This window comes from Arachis hypogaea, chromosome 4 (genome assembly GCF_003086295.3).
Source record: "Arachis hypogaea cultivar Tifrunner chromosome 4, arahy.Tifrunner.gnm2.J5K5, whole genome shotgun sequence".
NCBI classification, from domain to species: domain Eukaryota; kingdom Viridiplantae; phylum Streptophyta; class Magnoliopsida; order Fabales; family Fabaceae; genus Arachis; species Arachis hypogaea.
The window spans coordinates 128,120,290-128,144,446 of record NC_092039.1 but is presented as its reverse complement, the minus strand read 5'-3'; the positions used below and the strand labels follow the sequence as shown (position 1 = coordinate 128,144,446).

The following is a 24,157-nucleotide window of genomic DNA, read 5'->3' as shown; positions in this document are numbered from 1 at the left end:
ATTCGGTAACTTACACCCTATGTAACAACAAGCTATCATATACATTAATACATATATACTTTGGAAATAAATATAACAAAATATTATTATAAAAATTTGTATAAAGTTTATGGGGGTGCAATCATGAAACTATTTTATACAAATCGACTATTAAAATCAGTCACCATATATTTATATATAAATATATATATAATTTAATTTATTTTTAATGTATATTTTATATTTTATTGTGTATTCTATTCTAATAGCTAATTTTTATGTACTTAGTATGATTATATTTTAAAAGATGGTATATAAATAATTATCTCTTTGACCTATTTTTATAAGAGTTTTTTCGGATTTAAAATATAATTATGTATAGTTATTTTTTAGGATAATAAGAATAAATTTTAATTTTTGTATTATTATCAAATCTCTTATTCATGTATAGTTATTTTTTAGGATAATAAGAATAAAATTTTAAATTTTTTTTATTATCAAATCTCTTATTCAGTATTTTGTAATCACTTATCCAAAAACTACTAAAATTTTTTTAGTGAGAATGTGAAGAGAATAGCTTTTATTATATCTGAACATACAAACATACAAAGGACACCCTTAACATTTATCTATTTTTTTCAGTAAATATAAAACATTAAAATCCTGTCGATACGGAAATTTCTTTTAGATTCCTCTTTCAAAACTTGGATTAGTGGATATATATGACAATATATATAGAAAGAGACAATGGGAAAATGCCACAGTAAGAAAACTAGGAGGGAACTAATCTAAGTCATGAGTAGCAGTGCTATCTATAATGCACGAATATTGATACGAACATCAGATACAATAAGATATAAAATATGTAGATATAATAATTTTAAAATTTTATAAAATTTAGAGATACACACATATATATAATTTTAAAATATAAATTAATTTTTAATTATTTTTAATATTTTTTAATTATATAAAATATTTAAAATATTTATTATTTTAATAAATAATATATATTATTTAGACACCCAAAATAATATATATTATTTTTAAATTTATTTTAAAAATATATATTAAGAATAAAATTAAACACGCTGATATATAATGATATTTAATTAAGTATGTTTAATTGTGCCTGATAAAAATTTTTTATTAAGACACAATAAAAATAGATATCCGACAAATATCAATAAATATTATATTTAAAATCTGTCCAACACATAAATACGATAAATCCGCAAAATGCCCGTACTTTTATAGAGCATTGAATTTAAGATTTTAAAGAACTGCAGTGTTTGAAATAAGTATCAATGATTTACTTTAGATAAATCAAAATTTCATTAAATGTGATTTTTTTTAATCTATTTAAAATTAAGACTAGAATACATTTAAAAAACGACACCCTAATGTTGAACTACCTATATATAATGCCTATTGGGATCACAAGTAGTAATAGGTTTGATTTTGATGGATATGATTGTGAGTGTATGAGTGAGTGGTGGTGGAGAAGGTACCATTATGAGTGAAAAAAAAAAAACCACTTAGATTGGACACATACAACGTAGTAGACACCAAGAAACAGACACTGCAGGCTCTGGACACAATGGACCCATTCACCAACACAGTAAAGATAACAAGGATCTTTTATGTGGACACACCCTTATCATGCATCAACCAATTAGGTAAATTAATCACCCTTAGCTTCCATATATAGAATTATTCCAATCTTTCACGTTTAAACTTTAAACACACATAAAATGTTAGTGATACTTTTGTGTAGAGGAATATAACACAAATAAATTTTAATTTTAATTAAAATGTTAGTATTATTCTTCCTATACAAAAATCTCTTTACTTCCACCACTTAGGCACAAAATGAAGTATATCATGACATTTTTTTTTTTTGAGTAAAGTATATTTTTCATTTTTAAATTTTGTTAAAAAAATTTTAAATATTTTTAAATTTTATTTTATTTTAATTTTATCTTAAAAATTTTCGATTTGTATCAAATATACTCTTGACGACTAATTTTTTAAGAAACTTAGGACAAATTTAATAACTATTTTATAAGAATAACTATTAATACAAATAAATCAGAGATCAATTTCGCTACGTTACCAACAATATTTCTATCAACTTCTTCTAACTCTTGTTTATAACTATGTTTAATGGAAGTGTCTTTGTGGATGTGTCTAATAAAAATATTTTTTTTTATGACTGTGTCTAATAGAAGCTAAGTATCTTTATAGATATATTTTTTGGATGTGTCTTTTTATACATGTATTTAAAATATAATAATTAATTATTATTGGTAATAAGTTGACAGATAATATATTGGTACCTTATACTTTTCCATCAGAGATAATTGTCATACATTATTACTGGATTAGTCTTAAACTTTTTTAAAATTTAGCTGTCATGATATAAATAAAAAATTATTGAAACAAAAATAAAATTTAGAGATTTTTTAAAATTTTTAACAAATTTCATAAAAAAAATATTTTACCTTTTTTTTTTATTTGATTTGATCTATTGAAACTACTAAATATATTAAAAATAAAAAATTAAACACATTATATACATTGACGGACCCAGAAAATTTATGTTAAGGGGGCAAAATAATATATATTACTATCAAAAGATATATTAATCTAAATTTAAAAACATAAAATTAAAGTGCACATTAATTATTCGAATACAAAAAAATAAAATTACATATAATAAAATAAGACGAAAAATATTTTTTCATTGCTATTTCTAAAAATAAAAGAATATATATTCTAAATGAGTAAATTGATCAATTGACTTTAGAAATTTATATGCAACATAATTACATATAATAAAACAGAACGAAAGATAAACAAATAAATAATAAGGATCACTAAATTGAGAATAAAATAAAATATATAAATTTATAAAAAGAAAAAAAATTAGATTAATACCTAAACTATAATTGTTTGAATTAAAATTTATAATTGAAAATATCAAAAAGAAAAATAATAAAATTAAAAGATACATAGAGTCATAGAGAATTATATAAAAAATATTTAAAATTTATCTTTTGATAAAGAGAAGATGACCACTAAAAAAGAAATAAAAAAAGAAGGTTAAAAATATCAAATTAAGAAGACGGTTTAAGAGAATAAAAGAGTAGTGACGGCTGAAATTTGAGAATAAAAAAATACTAAATTTAATTAGATTAACTAATAGTCAAAATGATAAAAAGATAAAATGGATTTGAAATTTTAAATAATTAGGTTTAATTTATTTATAATGAAATCATTTAAAATTTAAAATAAAAATATTATATATATATATATATATATATATATATATATATATATATATATATATATATATATATTTTAAATTGAAATGGGAGTGGGGGCAAGTGCCCCCCTACTCTAACACTTAGGTCCGTGCCTGATTATATATATGGTCCTAGATGTTTACATGACACTGATATATAACAGTACGCACACGCCATTAGTAACACAAATGCTCTCTCTCTCTCTCTTTCTCTTTCTCTCTCTTTCTTCGTTAATAATAATAACAATAATAATAACTACTAAATTAAAAAATATCCTAAAATAACAATAATCTTTTTGTGTCTTTGAATACCAAATGATAGTACGGTTGCTACTGCCACGAATCTATTAAAGGTGCATAAATCTATTAATTAATTAATCTTAATAGTATCTAATGGTGCTTAATTTCGATTTGTTTAAAACTAGTTACCAACCCTACACCTAAGCCGGCATTTAGATACATTTAATTAGGTGCTTAATCCTTATCATTTATCAAACTCTCAACAAACAACAACACTCTCCACACGTCCCTTATTCCACAACTAATTAACCTCTTTTTTGTTATTATTCTTCCACATAATTTACAACGATGCAGATTCAAATTAACAAATAAAAAGTCTTTACCGTTTGGTTAGCTATCCCTTGAAACAAGACGGTAGAATGAAGGCATATAATTTCTCACACCTTCTCTCTGATCCAATTTTGTCCACTTTGGACCACTGAGAATAAATAAAGTTGCAGCTGCATACTTGATTTGTTACCTTTCATAATAATTCACATCTCCTTTATGGTATTCTCTCTTTTTTGAGACCTTTCATAATATGTAGTATCCTTCTTTCATATGCTTTCATTACTTGCTTAGGTTTATTTCTACAAACCAAAATTGACTAGTCCTCTAATATGTAACTTTTTTTTGGCCCCATTTAAATCCTTCTTCTTTTTTTTTTTTTTTACTGCTGAAAGTTCCTCATTTTCTTGTCTTAGATTTTGCCATTATAGGCTTCAATTCCCATACAAGAGTTTGTTTCCCACAAAAAAAAAATTGGATTAAACATACATGGCAATTGAACTTTGCTCAGAGAATTGTGGGGTTTCTTCAAACTCATCAATGAGTCCAAGAATCTCATTCTCACATGACTTCTCACAATCTGATGTGATACCTGTTGAGCAGCACCCCTTTGGATCAACAACTTCTGATTTGGAATCAAGCAATGATTTTGATTTCTGTGTCACTGAAAGTTTTGAGCTTGTTGAGTCTTTTCCAGCGGATGAGTTTTTCTCAGGTGGAAGGATCATTCCCACTGAAATCAAGGGACCAAAGAAGAACAACAACATCATTCATCAAAAGGGTCATCACCAATTAGCACCACAACACCCTCCTCCATTGCCTCCACAATCATGTGTTACTGTTAATCATAATCATAATCATAATCATGATCATAATCACCATTGTTCTAGCTCTACTAGTAGTAGGAACTTGAAGAAAGAAGGTTCATCAAAAGAAGGAAAATACATGAACAATAATAATAACAATGATTCAAAGTCCTTTTGGAACTTCAAGAGAAGTAGCAGTTGTGGGAATGGATACAGAAGAAGTTTGTGTGCTTTGCCACTTCTATCAAGAAGCAATTCAACTGGATCATCATCCAACACCACCAAGAGGAATCCATTGTCAAAGGAAGCAGGTACTAATAAGCAAAATTCACACAAACATTCTTCTTCTTCTTCTCAATCTATTGTTGCTCCAACAAACATTTATCATCAAAAGCCTCCACTGAATAATAAGACTCATCATCATCATCATCATGGATCTTATGGTAACAACAGTGTTAGAGTTGTTAGTCCTGCTCTTAATGTTCATTCTGCTAACCTATTTGGTTTGGCCTCAATCTTCTCCAACAATAGAGATAAGAGCAAGAAGAAGTGATTGTTAATTTGCATTAGAATAACTCTGTGTACTCCAACCTAATATAATTATCAGGTTAGGTAGCCTACATTACATTACACCCTGGTGTGACTCTTTCTGGATTCTACGTTAACGCGAAATGCTTATACACCAGATTGTCTGTTTTATATATATATTTTTTAGAGGAATGCTAGGGGCCAGCAACTTTTGGGATTTATAGTCATCAAATAGCCATCAATGAGGCTTTTAATGGTGTGAGAATAGTATGAGATTTCATCCAATGGCTCACTCTTCTTTGTTGGTTACATACTGGCCAGAATTTGATAAAGTTGCTGGTCCCCTAGACTTTTCTTATTTTTTATTTGCAATTTTATTAGCTAATGAAGTGTGAAGCAAAAATTAATTCCTCTCTTTTACTATGTACTTTCTTGTATTATCTAACATGTGTGTGATTTGGAAAAAAAAAAGGAATAAGTAGGTTAGATATTTTGAAAGGTGAATGGTTTGCATCAAGAAAACAAGATGATGAAGGTGATTTAGAAGGATGATAGTAATGTACGACTATGTTATGTGTACACTAAAATCAGCTACTAAAGTCAGTTATCAGTATAAAATACGTGTTAGAATATAAATACATATTAAAACTAAATTAAACTATACATGTATTTATACACAAATATATTGGTGGCAATTTTAGTGGCTGATTTTAGTATACGAATAACATTTTTTAAGTAATGTATGATGCTTTGTGGCAAAAAATGACAGATCATTGTAGTTTTCATGGCTTCTTGTCCTTTGTCTGTGTTTTGCTCCCCTGCTTTTGTTCTTCTAGAGATTCTGTAAATATATTGATTTTGATTACATTTTTTTTTCTAATGTTAATTCTGCTTGTTTTCTTGTTGGTGATGGATTACCAGATTATCACTACATGAGACATTTTCTTAACGGTTACTCTAAGATTATGTGATTAATTTCTTGATGGCTAAAAAAAAATGCCTAATTTAGATAAAATAGCTCTGTAACAAGTTATTCTCCGAAATAATAATGTGTTAGGTAAAGCGGTTAGAGAAAATTTATACAAGCTTTTACTTTAGACGTGGAAATTAATTTTTAACATGTACAACATTATTGAAAGTTGAACTTTCTAATTAACAACACTCGCATATATTAATTAAAAATTAATTTAGATATGGTGAAACATTAATGAGTGAATACTCCATCCGACCCATAACCCATGACAATTACTCCGAAAAGACAACGAGGCATCTAAGAAAAAAAAAAACACCAAATCCAGTTCTTGATCTTTTTTTTTGGACTGATTAGCTCCTATGCAAAAAAAAATATAACATTGACTTTTTTTGTCACAGGGGTCTTGTTGTCCTTTCAAGATAATTGTCAGGGGCCGAGTTGAATTATTTTTTTTTTTGTCAAGGATCTCGTTATCTTTCGAAGTAATTGTCAAGGATTGTTTTGGGTTTTTCTCAACATTAATTCTTCTTACCTAAATATTACCATGATCATTTTATAGAAGGGGAAGGCTAGTAGTCAATATTTTTTAGTATAAAAAAATTGAAAAATTGACTAATATTAATTTAAATAGAAGATAAAAATAAAAAAGGTGAAAACTCAGGTGTAGTCGACTTCACGTGAAGTTAATAGCTAAAAATCATTAGATGATTTGACTGATTTGACTAAATTTTCATCTAACGGCTCTCAGCTATCAACTTCACTGTACTTGAGTTTCCACCAATAAAAAAAAGAGTATTCGTCACGGTACAATTTTTTTTTTTTAACAAGAATATATCTTCTAAGAAGAATCCTAGTGGGTAGTAAGCATTATGCTGCAGGTCCTAATATACAAACATCCCCTTGGCCAAAAATAAATAAATAAATAAATAAAATGGCTATATATAGTGCATACATAGAAAGATTTCTGGGTGAAATTCAATGGAGACAACGTCGTAAATAGCTAACTTTTGTTCCTACGTTTGTAGTTGCATGCACGTTGTGTCAGCTTCAGCTTCAGTTAGAAGCTATAAACAACCATTGCCAACTGTCTCAGGAAACGGCAGATTCATTAGTTTTATATATGTAGTATAGGAAAGTTACCAGGTATATCGAAAATACCGTGTTCTAATTATTTTAACCGTTGATTTTAATTAATATATTATATATAATTTTTATGATTAAGATTAATGGTTAAAATAACTGAAACACCGGTATTTCCGGTATACCTGAAACTCTTCCGTTAGTATAAATCTATCACAATTAATTTTATATTAAGTGAAAAATAAAATGAAAATGATTCATTTTGAAATTATTATTGATATATCTCATGTCTCGTCAAGGAAATCTTGCATAAACGATATTATATATGTAATGTCACATTAATTATATTATTATTATTATCAAACAGTACAAATGGTTCATGACAATCATGCTAAGGGCATTAGGGTATAACCAATGAGTAATAGCTCAACTGACATAGTCTCTCCATACTCAATTAATAGGTTGCAGATTTGAGTCTCTTATCTTTAATAAAAAAAAAGACATTAGGGTATATAGTTATGAAAACACATTATGAAGACATAACAAGTTTCTTTAATTAACTTTGTGGTTGAGTCAAGCTAAGTTTCACCCATACTCATTAATTATTAGTCTCAAGGTGTTAGATAGTGTAATGTCACTCTCTAATTCACTTTGCTGATGAGCCATCCAACGAGTAAAGTGATAATTAGGTCTCTGAAGATTTCGATCTTAGATGAGGTAGTTTTTGAAAAAAAAATATTAATTTAATCTTTTAAGATAATAAGTAATAGACACGTTATGTTCTTCTATTAATTCGTTATATAAAATTTAAAGATGGTGTTTATATATATCGTTAACTTGTGATGTATTTATCTATTTATAAATAATTGTCATGTAAATAACAATTTTTTGAGTGAAATTTCATCTGTTTTGATAATATTTATAGTAAATAAATAGCAGTTGAAAACTCAAAAGATAATAATGTTTTATTGTCTAAAATTATATCGTTTCCATGCTCATGTAGCAGCAATATTAATGGGATACACACCACTGTAAATAACAAAATATACGAGTAATTTTATTTCGTTTCGCACTATCTATTGATAAAAGAACATACATTTTCACCATTTACTATCATAAAAGATTTAATTAATATTAAAAAAAAAATTAATTAATTCGAAGTCGAAATCTTTAAAAATATAATTTTCAGTTTACTCTTTAATAGATACTACCTTATAGGTTCTAATATACTCCATCAGAACACCTTGTTACTTTTCCTAAATATTACGATGGAGAGGATAATAATGTAATTCAAAGTTTTCCAAATGATTAAAGACTTCTCTTTTTATTAATCTCATGTTAATAATATATATATAGTATCATCATTTTCATAAATATTGATGACTTTATAAAGTAGTAGTGAAGGATGGTTAACCGTTTCAAAGAGAAGTAATAATAACCCTTTCCCTGTTTTTCAAACTTGGATTCTGATCAAACCCTTTGGATGCATGAGGAGGAAAGTTTCCAAGTCAAGAGATATTTTAATTACGCACGGAGACGGTAAAGAAGAACTGAACATGATTGCATGGAATGCACATTTTGTAGGATAAAAAGTTGTGTATGACCAAAAATGTCAAAATGCATGCATGGCACAAACTTTCTTGCCATGTTTCCAACCACTAAAGCTGATCATTAATGATATGATGCAATAGTTGTTGAAATTCAAACCCATACACACACTGAAGTAGTCAAGCATGGCAGTTACATTCAGCATAGTAGCCACCTCTTATTAGCATCCAATAGTGTTAAATTCAAGTGAATCCAATAAAGAACTAACTAAAAAGTTGTTAAGGTTTTTAATTCAAATATAGAAATTTCATCTTGCATCACAATTTATCCTTAGGTGAATATTCACGTATAATTATTTTTATGGAGAGTTTTTTTTAAAGACGTTTATATATGTTGTGTTATTATTGGACATTTTTATTAAATCAGTTAATAATTTATTTTTTAATAAATTAGAACAAAATCGGTTTATTATAGCAATAATAATAAACTCAATTGTTTACATTATAATTATTAGATCTGTTTTGATTCGATCGAATTACACAATCTAAACCGAATATTTTTAAATTCTTTGATAAAAAGACAAATATATCCCTGACTTTTTGTTTTACGGACATTTAAATCCCTAAAAATTTAAAAATATAATTAGATCCCTCAAAAAATTTGGATTTATTGTTATTGTTATAAAAAAAAAATCGGTTTTATTCTAATTTGTTAAGAAATTTAAAAATAACCGGTTCATTAATACGTCCAATAATAATGCGACACGTAAACGTCTTTACAAAAAGATGTTTTACGCGTCTTTATGGGAGCATCCCCCTATTTTTATATGAAGTTCATAGTTAAAAATCACTAAATAATAATTTAGTTAAACTTGTCAAATCATCTAATAAGTTTCAAATATCAACTTCATATAAAGATAACTATTGAGAATTTCTACCTTAATTTATCGCTGATCAATAAACTACTGCATATATATACAAAACAATATTCAAATTTTCGACATTTATTAAACAGACTATCGAACTAATTACTCGACTACCTTAAGCTATATTGGTTAATTTGAATATAATTTTGTACCGGAAAATTTCTACCTTAATTTATCGCTAATCAATGAACTACAGCATATATATACAAAATAATATTCAAATTTTTTACATTTATTAGACAGACTATCGAACTAATTAGTCGACTAACTTAAGCTGTATTAATTAATTTAAATGTGATTTTGTACTTAAATTATATTTGTAAAACTTTTGTTAGATAATTAATTAAGTTGAGAATTACAACCATATGATCTCAATTCTCAAGGGTACTAACTATACATCATATATTGGTCCTAATTAACACTCTAGTGGTGGAAGTGGAGAACCCTTTTTAGAACGCAAGTGAAGGGTACCACACTAATAATAATATTTGAATTATAAAAATTATTTAATTTTGTAGAAAGCAACATAAATAAAGGTGTAGGGCATGGATGACCATCAAAAATCCAATTCCTTGACGCAAACACTATATGGCCACAGGTTTTTGTTACCCATCTTCAAGACCAACACCATGTGCTCTTTATTCATCTTCCCAAGTACATTGTGTACAAATTATGCATATCCTTCTTTTTTTCTTCTTTTTAATGTATTCCAATATAATGTTAGTAGAAAAAAAAATTGAATGTTAAATTTTATCAAGATAGTCAATTTACACAATTTTAAAGTTAAAATAAAAAATATACATAACATAAAATTTCCAATTTGTTTTCCAAAGTTCAAGATGATACAAAATAAGCATCATATATATAAGCAAGGTTAATCTATGGAAGCATATCGTTCTCACAAAGAAAACATATATAGTGTTTTTATTTTGGTAGTACAATATGCCATGTGCGCACATATGACAAATGCAGGTGATGAGTTGTAAAAGTAGACATATATATATATATATCATCATAATATTCTCTCTCGTATCCAAATATATTCTTTGTTATTAATATATACGGTTTTGCTCGGAATATTTGTAGGCATTAGGCAATAATTTCTTTGAATTTGAAAAGTTAACTTTTTTTTTTTTTACAATAAGAATTTTATTTTAATTAAAATTTTAATATTATATCATACAACTATTTAAATTTAAAAGATGAATTTACTTTTTATTTTTTTAATAAAATTTTAAAAATAAAAAATAAAAATAAAATCGCGACCCAAAAGATTCTAATTTTTTTAACAATTGTTTTTTCCATTATTCGAGACCCTTGATGTTATGTTTGACAAGGTTTTATTGCCTGCTTTTAATACGGGAATAGTCTCATAATTAATTCTGAGAAAAAGACAAATTCATCCCTAATTTTTTGGTCTGTAGACATTTAAATTTTTAATATCTTTAAAATTTGGACACATCGAACTTTAGATCTAATTTGTTCTATTTTAAAAACTCTCTTACGCTGTGCATCTGTATTAACTAAGTCAGTACAACGGAAATCATGTTTAATTTTTTGTTGGGTCTGACAGACCCAAGTAAATATGAGGGATCGATATATTTCTAAATTTTGAAAATACCAGAGACTTAAATGTATTTTCAAATTATTGAAAACTTAAATGTCTGCATATCAAAATGTCAATGACCTATTTATTATTTTCTTAAGTTTTTTGGTAAAACTCTTAATTATTTTAAAAGAAATAATTTATAATATAAACTGAAAGGAAAAAAAATAAGAATAACTGTAATGCTATGAAGATAAACAAAATAGTCAAAATTTATTTTATTTAGTATTTATTAATTGTAGTTGCGAAAATTTCTTTTTAAGGCTAAGTAAATTAAATACTAACTACACTAAAGTTGTTGATTGATAATATTGGGCCAGGATTAAACTAAGTAAAACTTTCACCGGATAATGAAGGCTAATAAACTCTAATTCATGAAGCCCATTTCTCAAAAACACTGTTTCCATCAATGATCAATTTTGGGCCAAAAAGCTACACAAGTATTCTTTTAGTTTAAAAGAAAGATGGAAAGTTTCTAATCCAAAAAACTTGAAGAAGGAAGTTTTGCCACCACCCAATTTATATTACTTACTCTTGACAAAAAAAAAAAAAAAACACTTTATTAATAGTTTAATACTAATTAGTAATTACAACCTACTAAGTACTAAACATGAGAAGTTTTTAAAAGAGGACCAACGTAATAAGATGTAATGTAATCATATTTTTGGAGAAATAATCCAATACTTGCATACTCATTGCACTTACCTGATATAAAATTTCCCCCTTGCATTCTCATGATTCTCTATTTGTATGGTTTTGGTGTTTAATCGCCACGTATTTTTATAAAAAAAATATTATTTTTATATTAAAATCAATATTTTGTATTTTAATATATATTTTATATTAATATAATTAATTTTAGTGTATATTTAGCATGATTATTTCATAATAGATACTAATAAACACAATTTACATTTTTTTTCCACGATATCTTCAATTCGACAAGTCAATGACTAATCTATCACAAATTGAACTCTTTAGCGCTAATCAATGAGTTGCTACATACACAAAACATAATTCGAATACCCAATATTTGTTTAAACAGACAAATAAACTGATTACTCAACTAATTTAAGTTGGTTTAATTTACATATTTTATAATATATTAATATAATCTTATATAAATTCAAGCCCAACCGGCAGCTATCTTTTTTTCACTTTTGTCTTTAAGCCTGAATTTTGATAAAAGTTTCCACGTCATCCTGCGGTTCCTGTTGATGCTTGCCGATTCCCTATAACTTTTTTTTTTTTTTTTTTTGTGACAATGAAAGCTGATATATCATTTTCTAAAGACCAAAATAACAAAATCCAACGTCTATTTCCTGTAGATTTTTCTCATGGTTAAAGACACACAATCCAGTTTATCTAATATAATCTAGTCTCCTACTCTTAGGAATATCGAAAAAGTAGATAGTAATTAATTAAATCCTTTCACTTTATTTCGTAAATTAACTACTAGTACCATGCAAAAGGTAGTAATCGTTTGGTGTTATTGAAGTTAAAGAACTATAATTGGTGAAAGGTCACTTTATACGAACCACTCTCATCATGTGACAATAGTTCTCTTTCTCTTTACATTGATATTCACATTATCTTACCTTTGTTACTGTTTTTTGCCAATTCCCCTAGAGAGGGGTCCACCGAAATTCACGTGTATTTCATATTTATATTTTTTATATTGCTAATGATTTGAGCTGAAAGTACTGAAAAATTTAATGTTTTAATTTTACTGCTAAAAAATATTAGCATATGTTAAATTGACAGATTTTGTTTTTGATATTGGAATAGCATGGTGTTTTTTTAAAATATCGGTTGATGGGTATTATTTTCAAATATAAAATTGTTTAATTAGATAAACAAAAATCGGATTGTCGATTTGTGAGAAGTACAGAAATCGAACCGTTCGATTTGTGAGGATATAAAAATCGGACAGAGAGATTTGTGTAATCGAACTAATAGATTTGTGAGAGAACAGAAATCGGACCGAAAGATTTTTGTTAAAAAAAATTATAAAATTTGAAATATAGAAATCGGACCCTCTAATTTATGTATCTTCCACACTTTTAAAAAACATAAAAAATTACAATATTAAAGTATATCACCACTTTTACTTTTATATAAAAAAAGCTTTAAATTGATGTTTTGATAAACTTCTTGCTAACGTGTTACTATTAGTATGTGTGTACCAAAAAATTTTGCAACATTTGTTATGTTTTTAATAGTATTAGATATTGCTTAACAATGTGTAATGAGTAAGAGAAGTATTATGTTATGAATATTGAGGGACTAATACCTAAAAAAATTTCCATGAGTAATGAATGGAAAATTTGTTATATAAGAGATTATATATTTATGAAAAAAGATTTTCTAAAATGATAATGTGAATAAAATGGTAAAATACTATTTTAATTATTTTTAAATTTATAATATTTATTATCTATGAGTTTTACTATTTTAATTTAAGGATAATTTATGATATAAATTAACGCATTTTTTTTTAAATGACGGTATAATTTTAGAGGAGTCGAATTTGTGAAATTATCATATAATTTTGTTAATCACATATTATAATGCAATATTATTGTCTATCTCAGAGAAACTAAGGCGGATTATTTTAGATTTTAACCCTAGAAAAGGTTGAGAAAATGTGATGATGATTGTAAGATACATTGTTGAACACATTTTTGGTGATGGAAAGCAAAGAAGGAATGAGGAAAATGGTGGAAAGGAAGGAAAAGTGTAGTATGATTAATATCCTTTTGGGGGCTTTATGTCATACAAAGTTTAACATTGAATCCACCAGTGATTTTGCTCCTTCAACTTCAAAAACAAAACTCTACTAATAATAATATTGCTACTTCACACCCTCACCGACAGCGCGTGACTTCCAAAAAAGTTCAACATAAACACTACTTACTAGAACATGGGAAATTGAAAATCCATATAAATATTTTGATAATTTCGTTCAATTAACTCTAGAATTTAGTATTTGTTCATTTTAGTAAGGCTGCGTTTGTTTATATAGATAGGACACTAAGACAAGAATACAGAGATACAAAATCGTGTTTAGTAGAGAAGACATAGACAAAGATAATGTGTCTAAAGACACTGAATTAATCTATTTTGTGTCTATTTTTACGGGAAGGACACGAAGACTAATAAAGAACATAACTTATTTTTTATTTTTTTTATTATTTTTGTTAATTTTTTATAATTATATTTTTTATTATTATATTTTTCATCTCAATTTTTTTGAATGAAAAAAAATAAGAATAAATTAAATTTTTATAATTTATTCTAATTTATCACCAAATAAAATACAAGAACACAAAATTTTGTGTCTCTATTCATCAATATCTTGTCTTATCTTGTTGTCAGTATCTTGTCCTGTAAACAAACACAGCCTAATAGCACTATAAGTTTGAGTTATGTAAATTTTGATTGTTTTTAACTAATTATTTTTTTTATCAGATATTTTCGTATTAATAAAAAGTAAGAAAGAATTATTGATTTAATAAATTCATTGGTAAAAAAAAAAAAAGTAAAGTCTTAGCATGTATACTTGTATTGAAAGAGATTCATTTTCTTGTTTTAATCAAGTATTAAGAATTTAAATAGAGGAAAAAAAAAACTAGTAATCCAAACATGAACAAATAATGGTGAAAATTCAGATGAAGACGTATTCATGTGAAGTTGATAGTTGAGGGTCGTTGGATGATTTGACTGATTTAACTCAATTTTTATCTAACGACTTTTACCTATCAATTTCATGTGAAGTCGATGGTACCTGAATTTCCACCATAAATAATTTAGAGAAAAGAAAAGGATCCTTAATCTCGCGCGCAATAAGAGAGGAAGACGTAGACACAACGTTATCGAACCAAAACCAGTGTTTTCGTTTCTTGTCTCATACTCCTTAATACTACGAAATACGTAATACTATTCTTTATTACTCCCTATATTGTTTAGACTTAGCAGCTTCCATTGTTTTGAGTTGACCAATGCTTCGGCATGCGCGTGGTGTGTTTTGTTTCTTCTCTTGTCTCCTTTTCCTTCTTATCCTACGCACCTCTCTCTCTCTCTCTCTCTCTCTCTCTCTCTCTCTCTCTCCCCACCATCTCCATCATCAACTACACTCACTCACTTACTAGTGTTATGCAGTACCAGTTGTTCTTCTTCCCTGTCTCCTCTTGATCCTTGCATGATTCGGTGGTAACTTCAATCTTTATGTGTTTGTTTTTGTTGCTTACTACGGTGGTGGTGGTGGTGGGTCCAGCTCCGTCGTCGTTTTATCCCCATCAATGGTTGCTTTCTTGCTCAGTCTAGCACAGTGGTTTTTGCAGGGGTTTGTTCCCGTGTCTTTTCTGGTTCCTGACATTATTTCAACTCTTTTGTTGCTTTCTCAAATGGGGTTACTTTTGTGCTATCGTTATGGAGAAAAGATATGATTTTTTTTTCTCTGGGTTTGTGGGGTGAGAGAATGTGAAGTTCCTCTTGGTGGAGAGAGTGTTTATAAGAGCTGAAAGTTTGCTCTTTTCTTTTTGGTTCTAAATAAAAGTTGGGTTTTTTGGTTTGATTTGGTGGAATGAGTGATTCTACTTCTTCATGTTTGGCCATTGCGGAGAAGAAGGCACAGAAGCCAGGTGGCTGTTCTGGCATTTTCTTTCAGCTCTTTGAATGGAAGAGGAAGCTTGCAAAGAAGAAGCTCTTCTCTAAGAAGCTTCTGCCTCCTGGTTAGTTTCTTTGTGTCCTCAATCTATATTATTATATATATTTGTTTTGACTTCAGTTCTTCTGTCACCAACAAACTTGGTTTTGTGGAAACCGATGATTCTTTTTTTGACCTTTGTTATTGTTTTGTTGAGTGTATCAGCTCGTGCTAAAAGGTTTAAGGGAGATGAAAAAATGCCAAATTCCAAGATCCACTTGGTAAGGCTTTATATATAGTTCATGCTTGATGGCTTGTGTTAGTGTTTGTGATTTGTGTTGCTTTTACTTTCGGATCTTATTCTTTTGTTGGGTAATAATGTTGTGGCTATGTTTCAATTGTAGATTGCTAATGAGAATAGTGGAGGTTTCCCAAGTGCCAAGAAAGGTGGGAATTATGGCTTTGAGGTGATAGTGCCACAAAAGAGCGAAATGCGAGCTCCCGGTCTGGTAGCTAGATTGATGGGCCTAGAATCTATTCCGGCTTCAAAGCGTGATAAGTCCAAGAAAGGTTTGCATTTGGATGATTTTGGTGATAATGAGAAGGAGTGTAAGAGTAATTGTGAGTTAGATAGACAAGGCATGGATTCGGAAATAGTGGTTATGAAGCATGATTCAAGACCTGAGAAGCTTCAGAAGACCGGGACGGATGAGAGACGGGCAGTGACGAGGTTTGGAGCCGAGGCCTTGCAAATTAAGCATGTTTTGGCCAGAGCAAGAAAGTATCATCATCATCATCATCATCATCACCATCCAAAGCTTGCATCTCAGTTGATGAGCCCAAGAATTCCTTCAACGAAGAGTGCCTCTCGAAGCTCTAGGTTGATAGGAGCAGCTACTAGAATTTTGGAACCTGGATTACAGGCTAGAAGCAGAGCTAAAGGTTCTCTTCTCACATATCATGGTTCGGCATTTCCTCCTAAAACCAGCATTGTGACAAATTGTGAGGGACCTAGTTCGGCCGTTGTGCAAAATCAACTTGACTATGATGCAAGCACAGCCAAGCCTTTGATGGGGCAGACTTCTTGCAAAAATTGTGGTAATTTAGTTGATGTTGTTGACTGCAAGCTGGATGTTCCTTTACCTGTTGTGTCAGATGTGTTTGCAACAACCTCTGTGGTATCATCACAGAAGAATGGTAGGTTCTTCACTCCCTCTCCCTCTCCCTCTCATGAACAAGAAAGAGAAATTGTTCTTCTAAGAAGTCAGGAAAAGCTCATGTCTCTTGCTACTGAGAAAGAAGGAATGGATAATGTGCATCAATTTTGTAACAAACACATCACCAAGAGAATGACAGTGCCCCGTGACGGTCCAGATATCTGGAACCCATCGAGCCAATCAGTTAGTACTGGAGAGGGTGATGCATCTTCCTCTGCATTAAAGCACAAACCGCAAACACAAGAACGAATGTTGAGCAACGAAAGAAGTTCATCTGCTTCTACAATGAGTAATACAGGAGTAAAAAGAATGTCATCATCTACAAGCAGTGTGAATGAGACTAAAGACTTTGTTGCTCTGAATAGAAGCCTAAGTGGTCAAGTGAGGATCAGGTCACCCACCAAAGTAGATAGTTCCAAATTCGACCTTGAGAAAAAACCAAGTTTTAGTCAGAACAAATCCTTGTCTGATGTAAGGACATTAGAGAGAAAAAGAAGAACCTCAAATGTCATGCAAGGTAAAAGTACAGCTCCTTGTTCAGCTGGAGTGAGTCAGAGAAATCTTCGATCCGATGCACTTGTCGGGAAACAAAAGGGATTCGTCGCATCCTCCTGGAATTGTGCTAACATCAAAAGTAAACAATGCAGCAAGGAGAAAACAGTGAAGGTTAATGACAACAAAACCAATGAGGTGGTTTCTTTTACATTTAATTCTCATTTGAAGCAAAAGATAGGGATAGATTCTGAGAAGGAAGAGATAAGCAACAATATTGAGAGGAAGACATGCTTCCAAAGACCTTCGCCCTTGCGAGTTGATGGGTTAAGTGCCTTTCTAGAACAAAAGTTGAAAGAATTAACTTCTCAAGAAGATTATGATTTGGCTACAGGTACTCCATCAAAAAAATCAACTGCAATGATTCTTCAGGAGCTGATATCTGCTCTAAGTTCAGAGAGACTGATTTGCTGCAATGGTCATATGTTTGATGAAAACTTCCGGTTTCATGTAAGTCTTTGCTTTTTGTTTTTTTTTTTCTCACTGTACTCTAATTTAGCTTCTCATGACATCTGATCATTTGATTACCATAAGTTTCTTCTCTTATTATATGCATAGCTTGCTCTTTGCTTATGTTCATGCATCGGTCGCAATATCAGAATTTTGTGATTCGGCCATTCGGGGAAAGAAAATTTCATATTTTAAATTTCATGACCCTCTTAGCTTACTTTAATAGAGTTACTTTGGTTCCAAAGACTCATTCTAGATATTAACTTATTGCATTTGTAGGAAAATGCAGTCGGCTAAGTGCATACACATATGCTGACTTTCATGTCCCTTGTATGATTATTGTTGTTAGCATGAAATGCATATATAACATCATTAAATTTATGTTAACCAATGCACTTGGAATTATTTGAGCTTAGTTTATTGTCAATTTGAGCCTGGTGCTATTCTTTCTGAAAAGTGCATCTCTATTTGACTTTTATCATTCTTTTTTCTACTCTTATCAGAATGGGCCAAGACAAGAAGCGATATTCGGAGCTTCTTGCAATGGTAATCACCACAGTCCTGGATCAGTTCTTGAAGCTTCCTTTTCTTCTAGTAGTTTGGATGAAAGCTCAGGTAACAAGAATATTTTTTCAAAAAAGGTCTTGTCAATTTGTTTAACCACTGCATTTACAGGGTTGAGTACTCTTTTTTATGCCTATGATCCTTTGTTTAGTTTCAGGGCAGGGTTATCACCCTTACTCCATGAATAACTCTTATGATCAGCTGGAACAATTGGAACATGATGCTGAACTCACAGATTCTGCAACAACATCTGTAAACAAAGGGAGAGTAGTTTGTGAGCTACTGATTGATCTTGTCAACCAAATTCCCGGACCATTACAAAGCTTATATTCTTTTGGGCCAAGTTTGACAAGAAGCAAGCTCACTCATATGAAAGATGTTATCTTGAATGCTGAATTGGTTATCGGAATCGACACTGACGAAGACCCGGAACTAGTAGTTCATCGGTTCCTCCTCGACGAACTGGACACCATGGCAAGTGATATTATGTGGAGAAATTTTAATCTCTTCCTGGGCTGCACCGATTCTAGGCATCAAAACAAACTCAAGGGGTTCCTCTTTGATTGTGTTATAGAATATCTAGAATCAAATTGCTGCCGTTATCTTGAGTGTGGATTCAAGCTATGGTGGACTAAATTGCAGCAATGCTTGAAGTCCAAGGTGTTGGCTCAGGAGGTAAAGACAGAGATCGAAAAATGGGGGAGCATGTCTGGGATGGAACATGATGAAATAATAGAATGGGAAATGAGCTACTCTTTGGGGAAATGGATAGATTTTGATATTGAAACATTTGAGGCTGGTGTTATGATAGATAGGTGCATATTTCAAAGTTTGTTGGATGAAATTGTTCAAGACCTTGTAGTAGGTTGCAAACACCAGCATTGTTCATCATGCAATATCTATCTCCCTATCACTAATAGTCATTGCTAGGAATCAACATGTATTTTTGTACAAAAGCCATTTGGGGCTCCATGGATTATTAGTAGACAAATAAATATAAGATACAGATGCTTGTTTTGTGTGTGATTCATAACTAACCAATTGATAAGATCAATGACAACAAGGTCAATGTTTCTTTTGTTTTAAGTATTTTCATCTATTCCAATCTTTACAAATTTTTCTTTTTTTTAAAGAAGTCATTTTCAATGTTAGAGCATCATTTGTTGGCATGATTTGTTAGGTAACAAGGAGGGACAAATTCCAATTATGATCAATAAGTCAGAACAATGTAAAAGAAATAAATTACTATTATTTGAATGTTTAATAACAATTTTGATCTTACACATGTAATATTTTAGAGAACAAGATAGCAAAGATAATCAAAGATAAATTTAAATAAATGTATTAAATTACTTTAAGCAGTATCTCTTTGATCAAATAAAAGATCAAAGATAAAAGATCAAAGATTGTTTTTGTTTTACTGAGATGAATAAGACCTTTCTTTGTGAAGCAGTGGCAAACTGTAATTGCAATTTAAAACCACTTCCATCTATATATGTCCAAACCTATCATTATTATAGTGAAAAGCATAATATTGCATAAGATACTTAATACAAAATATTTTTCAAAGTTGTTATTACCAAATATATCATTCCTAAATTTGAAAATAAAAGATCTCATACAAAAACATTTAATATAAAGTAATTTCAGAGTCATTATTGTAATATGTCTTTCATATTTTTTCAGGGACTAGGCATCTTAGCTCCTAGGTCTCTTCCCTGGATTCATTTTTCGAATTCATCCTACATTTCAAGAATAAGAATTAGGCAACGAAATAAAAACCATAACAAGACACACAAATGAAAAAAAAAAAAATCAGAAAACAATAAAAGTATTTACTAAGTTTATCTAACATACATAATAAGAGTAAATAGCCAAATTGGTCCCCGAAAGATAGCCCATTCTTCAAACGAGTCCCCGTAAGAAAAAGATAATAAAATTTGTCCCCAAAAAATTTAAAATTGGTAAAGTTAGTCCTTCCGTCAGTTGGATGATGACGTGGAGGGCTAATGCCACGTGTCACAATATGATTGGTTGACATGTCAGATCGGTGACACGTGGTGGCACTTGACATGTAAAAAAGTTATTTATAATCAAAATAGTCCTTGAAAGTTCAGACGTAAGTCATTTTCATCTCTAAAATTTTAAAAATTAATCAAATTAATCCTTATATAATTTTTTTTATTTTTTCTTGATAATATTAAATTTAAAATATTTTTTTATACTACTAATTTTAATAGAAATGTAATTGACAATAAAAAAATTAGTAATTGTATATTTTCTTCTTAAAAATTTGTTCAATAAAATTATCTCTCTCCTCTAATTCTTGTCAAAATCTCTCTTATTCTTTTCTATTCTAAAACCTTTTTCTTACATTATTACATTTTGCTGGAATATATATAATCAAAATTGAAATGTATGTATTTGTTACCCTAAATAAAGTTATATGCTCAAAATAAAAATTTATGTATGTTAACCTAAACAAATTTAATAAAAATTTATACATCTTTTTTTTCATTACGTTATTACTTTCATTTAGATTAACATACATAAATTTTGATTTTGAGCATATAACTTTGTTTAGGTTATATATATATATATATTCCAACAAAATGTAATAATGTAAGAAAAAGGTTTTATAATAGAAAAGAATAGAGAGATTTTGACAAGAATTAAAGGAGAGATATAATTTTATTGAACAAATTTTTAAGAAGAAAAGATACAATTACTAATTTTTTGATTGTCAATTACATTTCTATTAAAATTAGTAGTATCAAAAAATATTTTAAATTTAATATTATCAAGAAAAAATAAAAAAATTATATAAGGACTAATTTAATTAATTTTTAAAATTTTAGGGATGAAAATGACTTACGTCTGAACTTTCAAGGACTATTTTGATTATAAATAACTTTTTTACATGTCAAGTGCCATGTGACATGCCACGTGTCATTGACCTGACACGTGGCATGCCACGTGTCACCGATCTGACATGTCAACCAATCATATTGTGACACGTGGCATTAGCCCTCCACGTCATCATATGCCACGTGGCACTTAACGTGACACGTCATCATCCAACTGACGGAATGACTAACTTTACTAATTTTAAATTTTTCGGGACAAATTTTATTATCTTTTTCTTACGGGGACTCGTTTGAAGAATAGACTATCTTTCGGGGACCAATTTGGCTATATACTCTACATAATAATTGGCCCCAAACAAGACTAGAAAGAGTTTCCTAGTAACATGTTAGTGTCATTGTTGGTAGGAGAATTTTTTTCTAAAATAGATATTTTATTTATTGATATAAATAGTTTGAACCCAATTTACATTTTCATATCCTATTAAATATGACAAAAAAAAAAATTTTAATCACGTAGGAGTACGTAGTAATCAACATGTATTTTTGTACAAAAGCCATTTGGGGCTCTATGGATTATTAGTAGACAAATAAATATAAAATACAAATGCTTGTTTTGTGTGTGATTCATAACTAACCAATTGATAAGATCAATGACAACAAGGTCAAAGTCTCTTTTGTTTTAAGCATTTTAAAAGAATGTAGTGGAAACTGTTGTTTTATTTCTAAAAATGTTGCTAAAATTTGTACATAATTTTCTCTACTTTCAAACAAAAGCAAAAGGATCAGCGGGTGGAGGTCCCAATTCGGGATCAGGGAGCATTACCCTGTTGGGCTCATACAAATTCACCTCTTCTCCAAACAGAGGTGCATATACATGTTCCACGTTATCAAACACTACCACTCCTATGCCATTTTTTCCGAAGGTACTGTTCCAGCTATTAAGGTATCGAAATATTTCTAATTCCATATTAAATCCAATAATCAAAACCGCATAGTAGCTCACAGTTTCATTTGATCTTCCTTTGCTGGAATAGATCAGACTTTCATGGTCAAAACTGTGGAAGTCACCATATATTCTAAGGAGCCAATATACTTATTTTATTTATTGATATAGATAATTTGAACCCAATTTACATTTTTATATCCTATTAAATATGATAAAAAAATTTAAACACGTAGGAGTACGTGGGAGTACGTGAATAGAAAAATAATAAGATTGAAAGTTGAATATTTTTTGTATCCATTACAAATTTAAAAATAAATTTTAAAAAAATTGTATGTACTCTTAATTATTAAAATTTTGGTGATTATTTTAATAGTAATTTTTTTGTTGCTTATATTTTGTTTGTCTCAATGAAAAAATAAGAACATGCTACTAAAATGGATTGGATGAAGAAAATATCTATGATTATAAATAATCTTTATTCTCTAACAAATAACAAGTGAAAGATTATTTAAATAAAAAAATTTTATATATATACATTCACATAAGAATTCCTGAATCATCAACAAAATTACTATATAAGTCATAAAAAGTACATAAAAAATTTTAGACTTAACTGTAGAAGGAGCATCTTTAGACACAGCCTCCCAAGAGACATGACTAAGAAAAATAAAAAAAACAAGCTTGTAAAAGCATATTATTCTGGTTTTTTTCATAATAACCAAATTTAAAATCTTATAATCAGCTTTCAAAAAAAAAATAAAGGTAAAGATCAATAAAAAATATTTTTTAAATAAAAATAATATACTTTGAGAAAATCAATAAATTAAGTACTTTATTATCTAGAATTTTTGTTGTAATAATTCATAATTAATACATGATAAAAATGCCTCTGTTTTAAACATAATAAATTCTTAAACATAATTGATTTTTTGTTTTGTGATATAAAACAATTACAAAAAAAAGTAGTTATAGAAAAACAAATTGATTCATTAATATTAATATACTTAAATAAAATAGCGTGTAAAGATGTACTCTCTCAGTTGGCACATAAGTACGTGAACAGATTATAAATTTACTAACAGAGAAAATAGTTATACAAAAACAAATTGACTAATTAATATTAATATTAATATATTTAAATAAAATAGCTTGTGAGAATGTACTCACCCAATTGGCACATGAGTAGGAGCCTTAGAAAACTTGTGCAAGACAGTAGTTACCATAAGTTCCTTCCAACTAAGGGGACCAGAAGTCCGCATCAAACAAAAAAAAAAGCATATTGTCATAGTAAATTTTAGAAGGTTAAATTTAACAGTATTTATATAATTTTTTGGAGTATTTGAGAATGCTCTAGATGGTTTCAGAATGTTCTAGAATGTTCTAGAAAGTCCCGGAATATTCTAGAAAGTTCTAGAAGACTCTAGAAGGTCATAGAGTATTCTAGAAGAGTGTAGATATATATAGAAGTATAAAGAGTGGTATGGAATAATCTAGAAACATTTAGAAAGTTGTGATAGGATAGATATTTGTAAAGAAGGTTCTGGATGATTAATCTGGACCGTTGATTAGATTTAATCCTAACTATCCATTGAGG

The 24,157-nt window shown here is 29.0% G+C and overlaps 2 protein-coding genes across 2 annotated transcripts; both read left to right on the top strand.

Moving 5' to 3' along the window:
* Positions 1 to 3,826: 3,826 nt before the first annotated feature.
* Positions 3,827 to 6,052, top strand: LOC112744954 (uncharacterized). The gene has a single exon (XM_072234224.1). The coding sequence runs from the start codon at positions 4,343 to 4,345 to the stop codon at positions 5,210 to 5,212; it is 870 nt and encodes a 289-aa protein (XP_072090325.1). The 5' UTR covers positions 3,827 to 4,342; the 3' UTR covers positions 5,213 to 6,052.
* A 9,099-nt stretch (positions 6,053 to 15,151) lies between these two features.
* LOC112744953 (uncharacterized) lies at positions 15,152 to 19,836 on the top strand. Its single transcript, XM_072234223.1, has 5 exons — positions 15,152 to 16,052; positions 16,193 to 16,248; positions 16,372 to 18,186; positions 18,690 to 18,801; positions 18,902 to 19,836. The coding sequence occupies exons 1-5, from the start codon at positions 15,905 to 15,907 to the stop codon at positions 19,678 to 19,680; spliced, it is 2,910 nt and encodes a 969-aa protein (XP_072090324.1). The 5' UTR covers positions 15,152 to 15,904; the 3' UTR covers positions 19,681 to 19,836.
* The last annotated feature ends 4,321 nt before the right edge of the window (positions 19,837 to 24,157 follow it).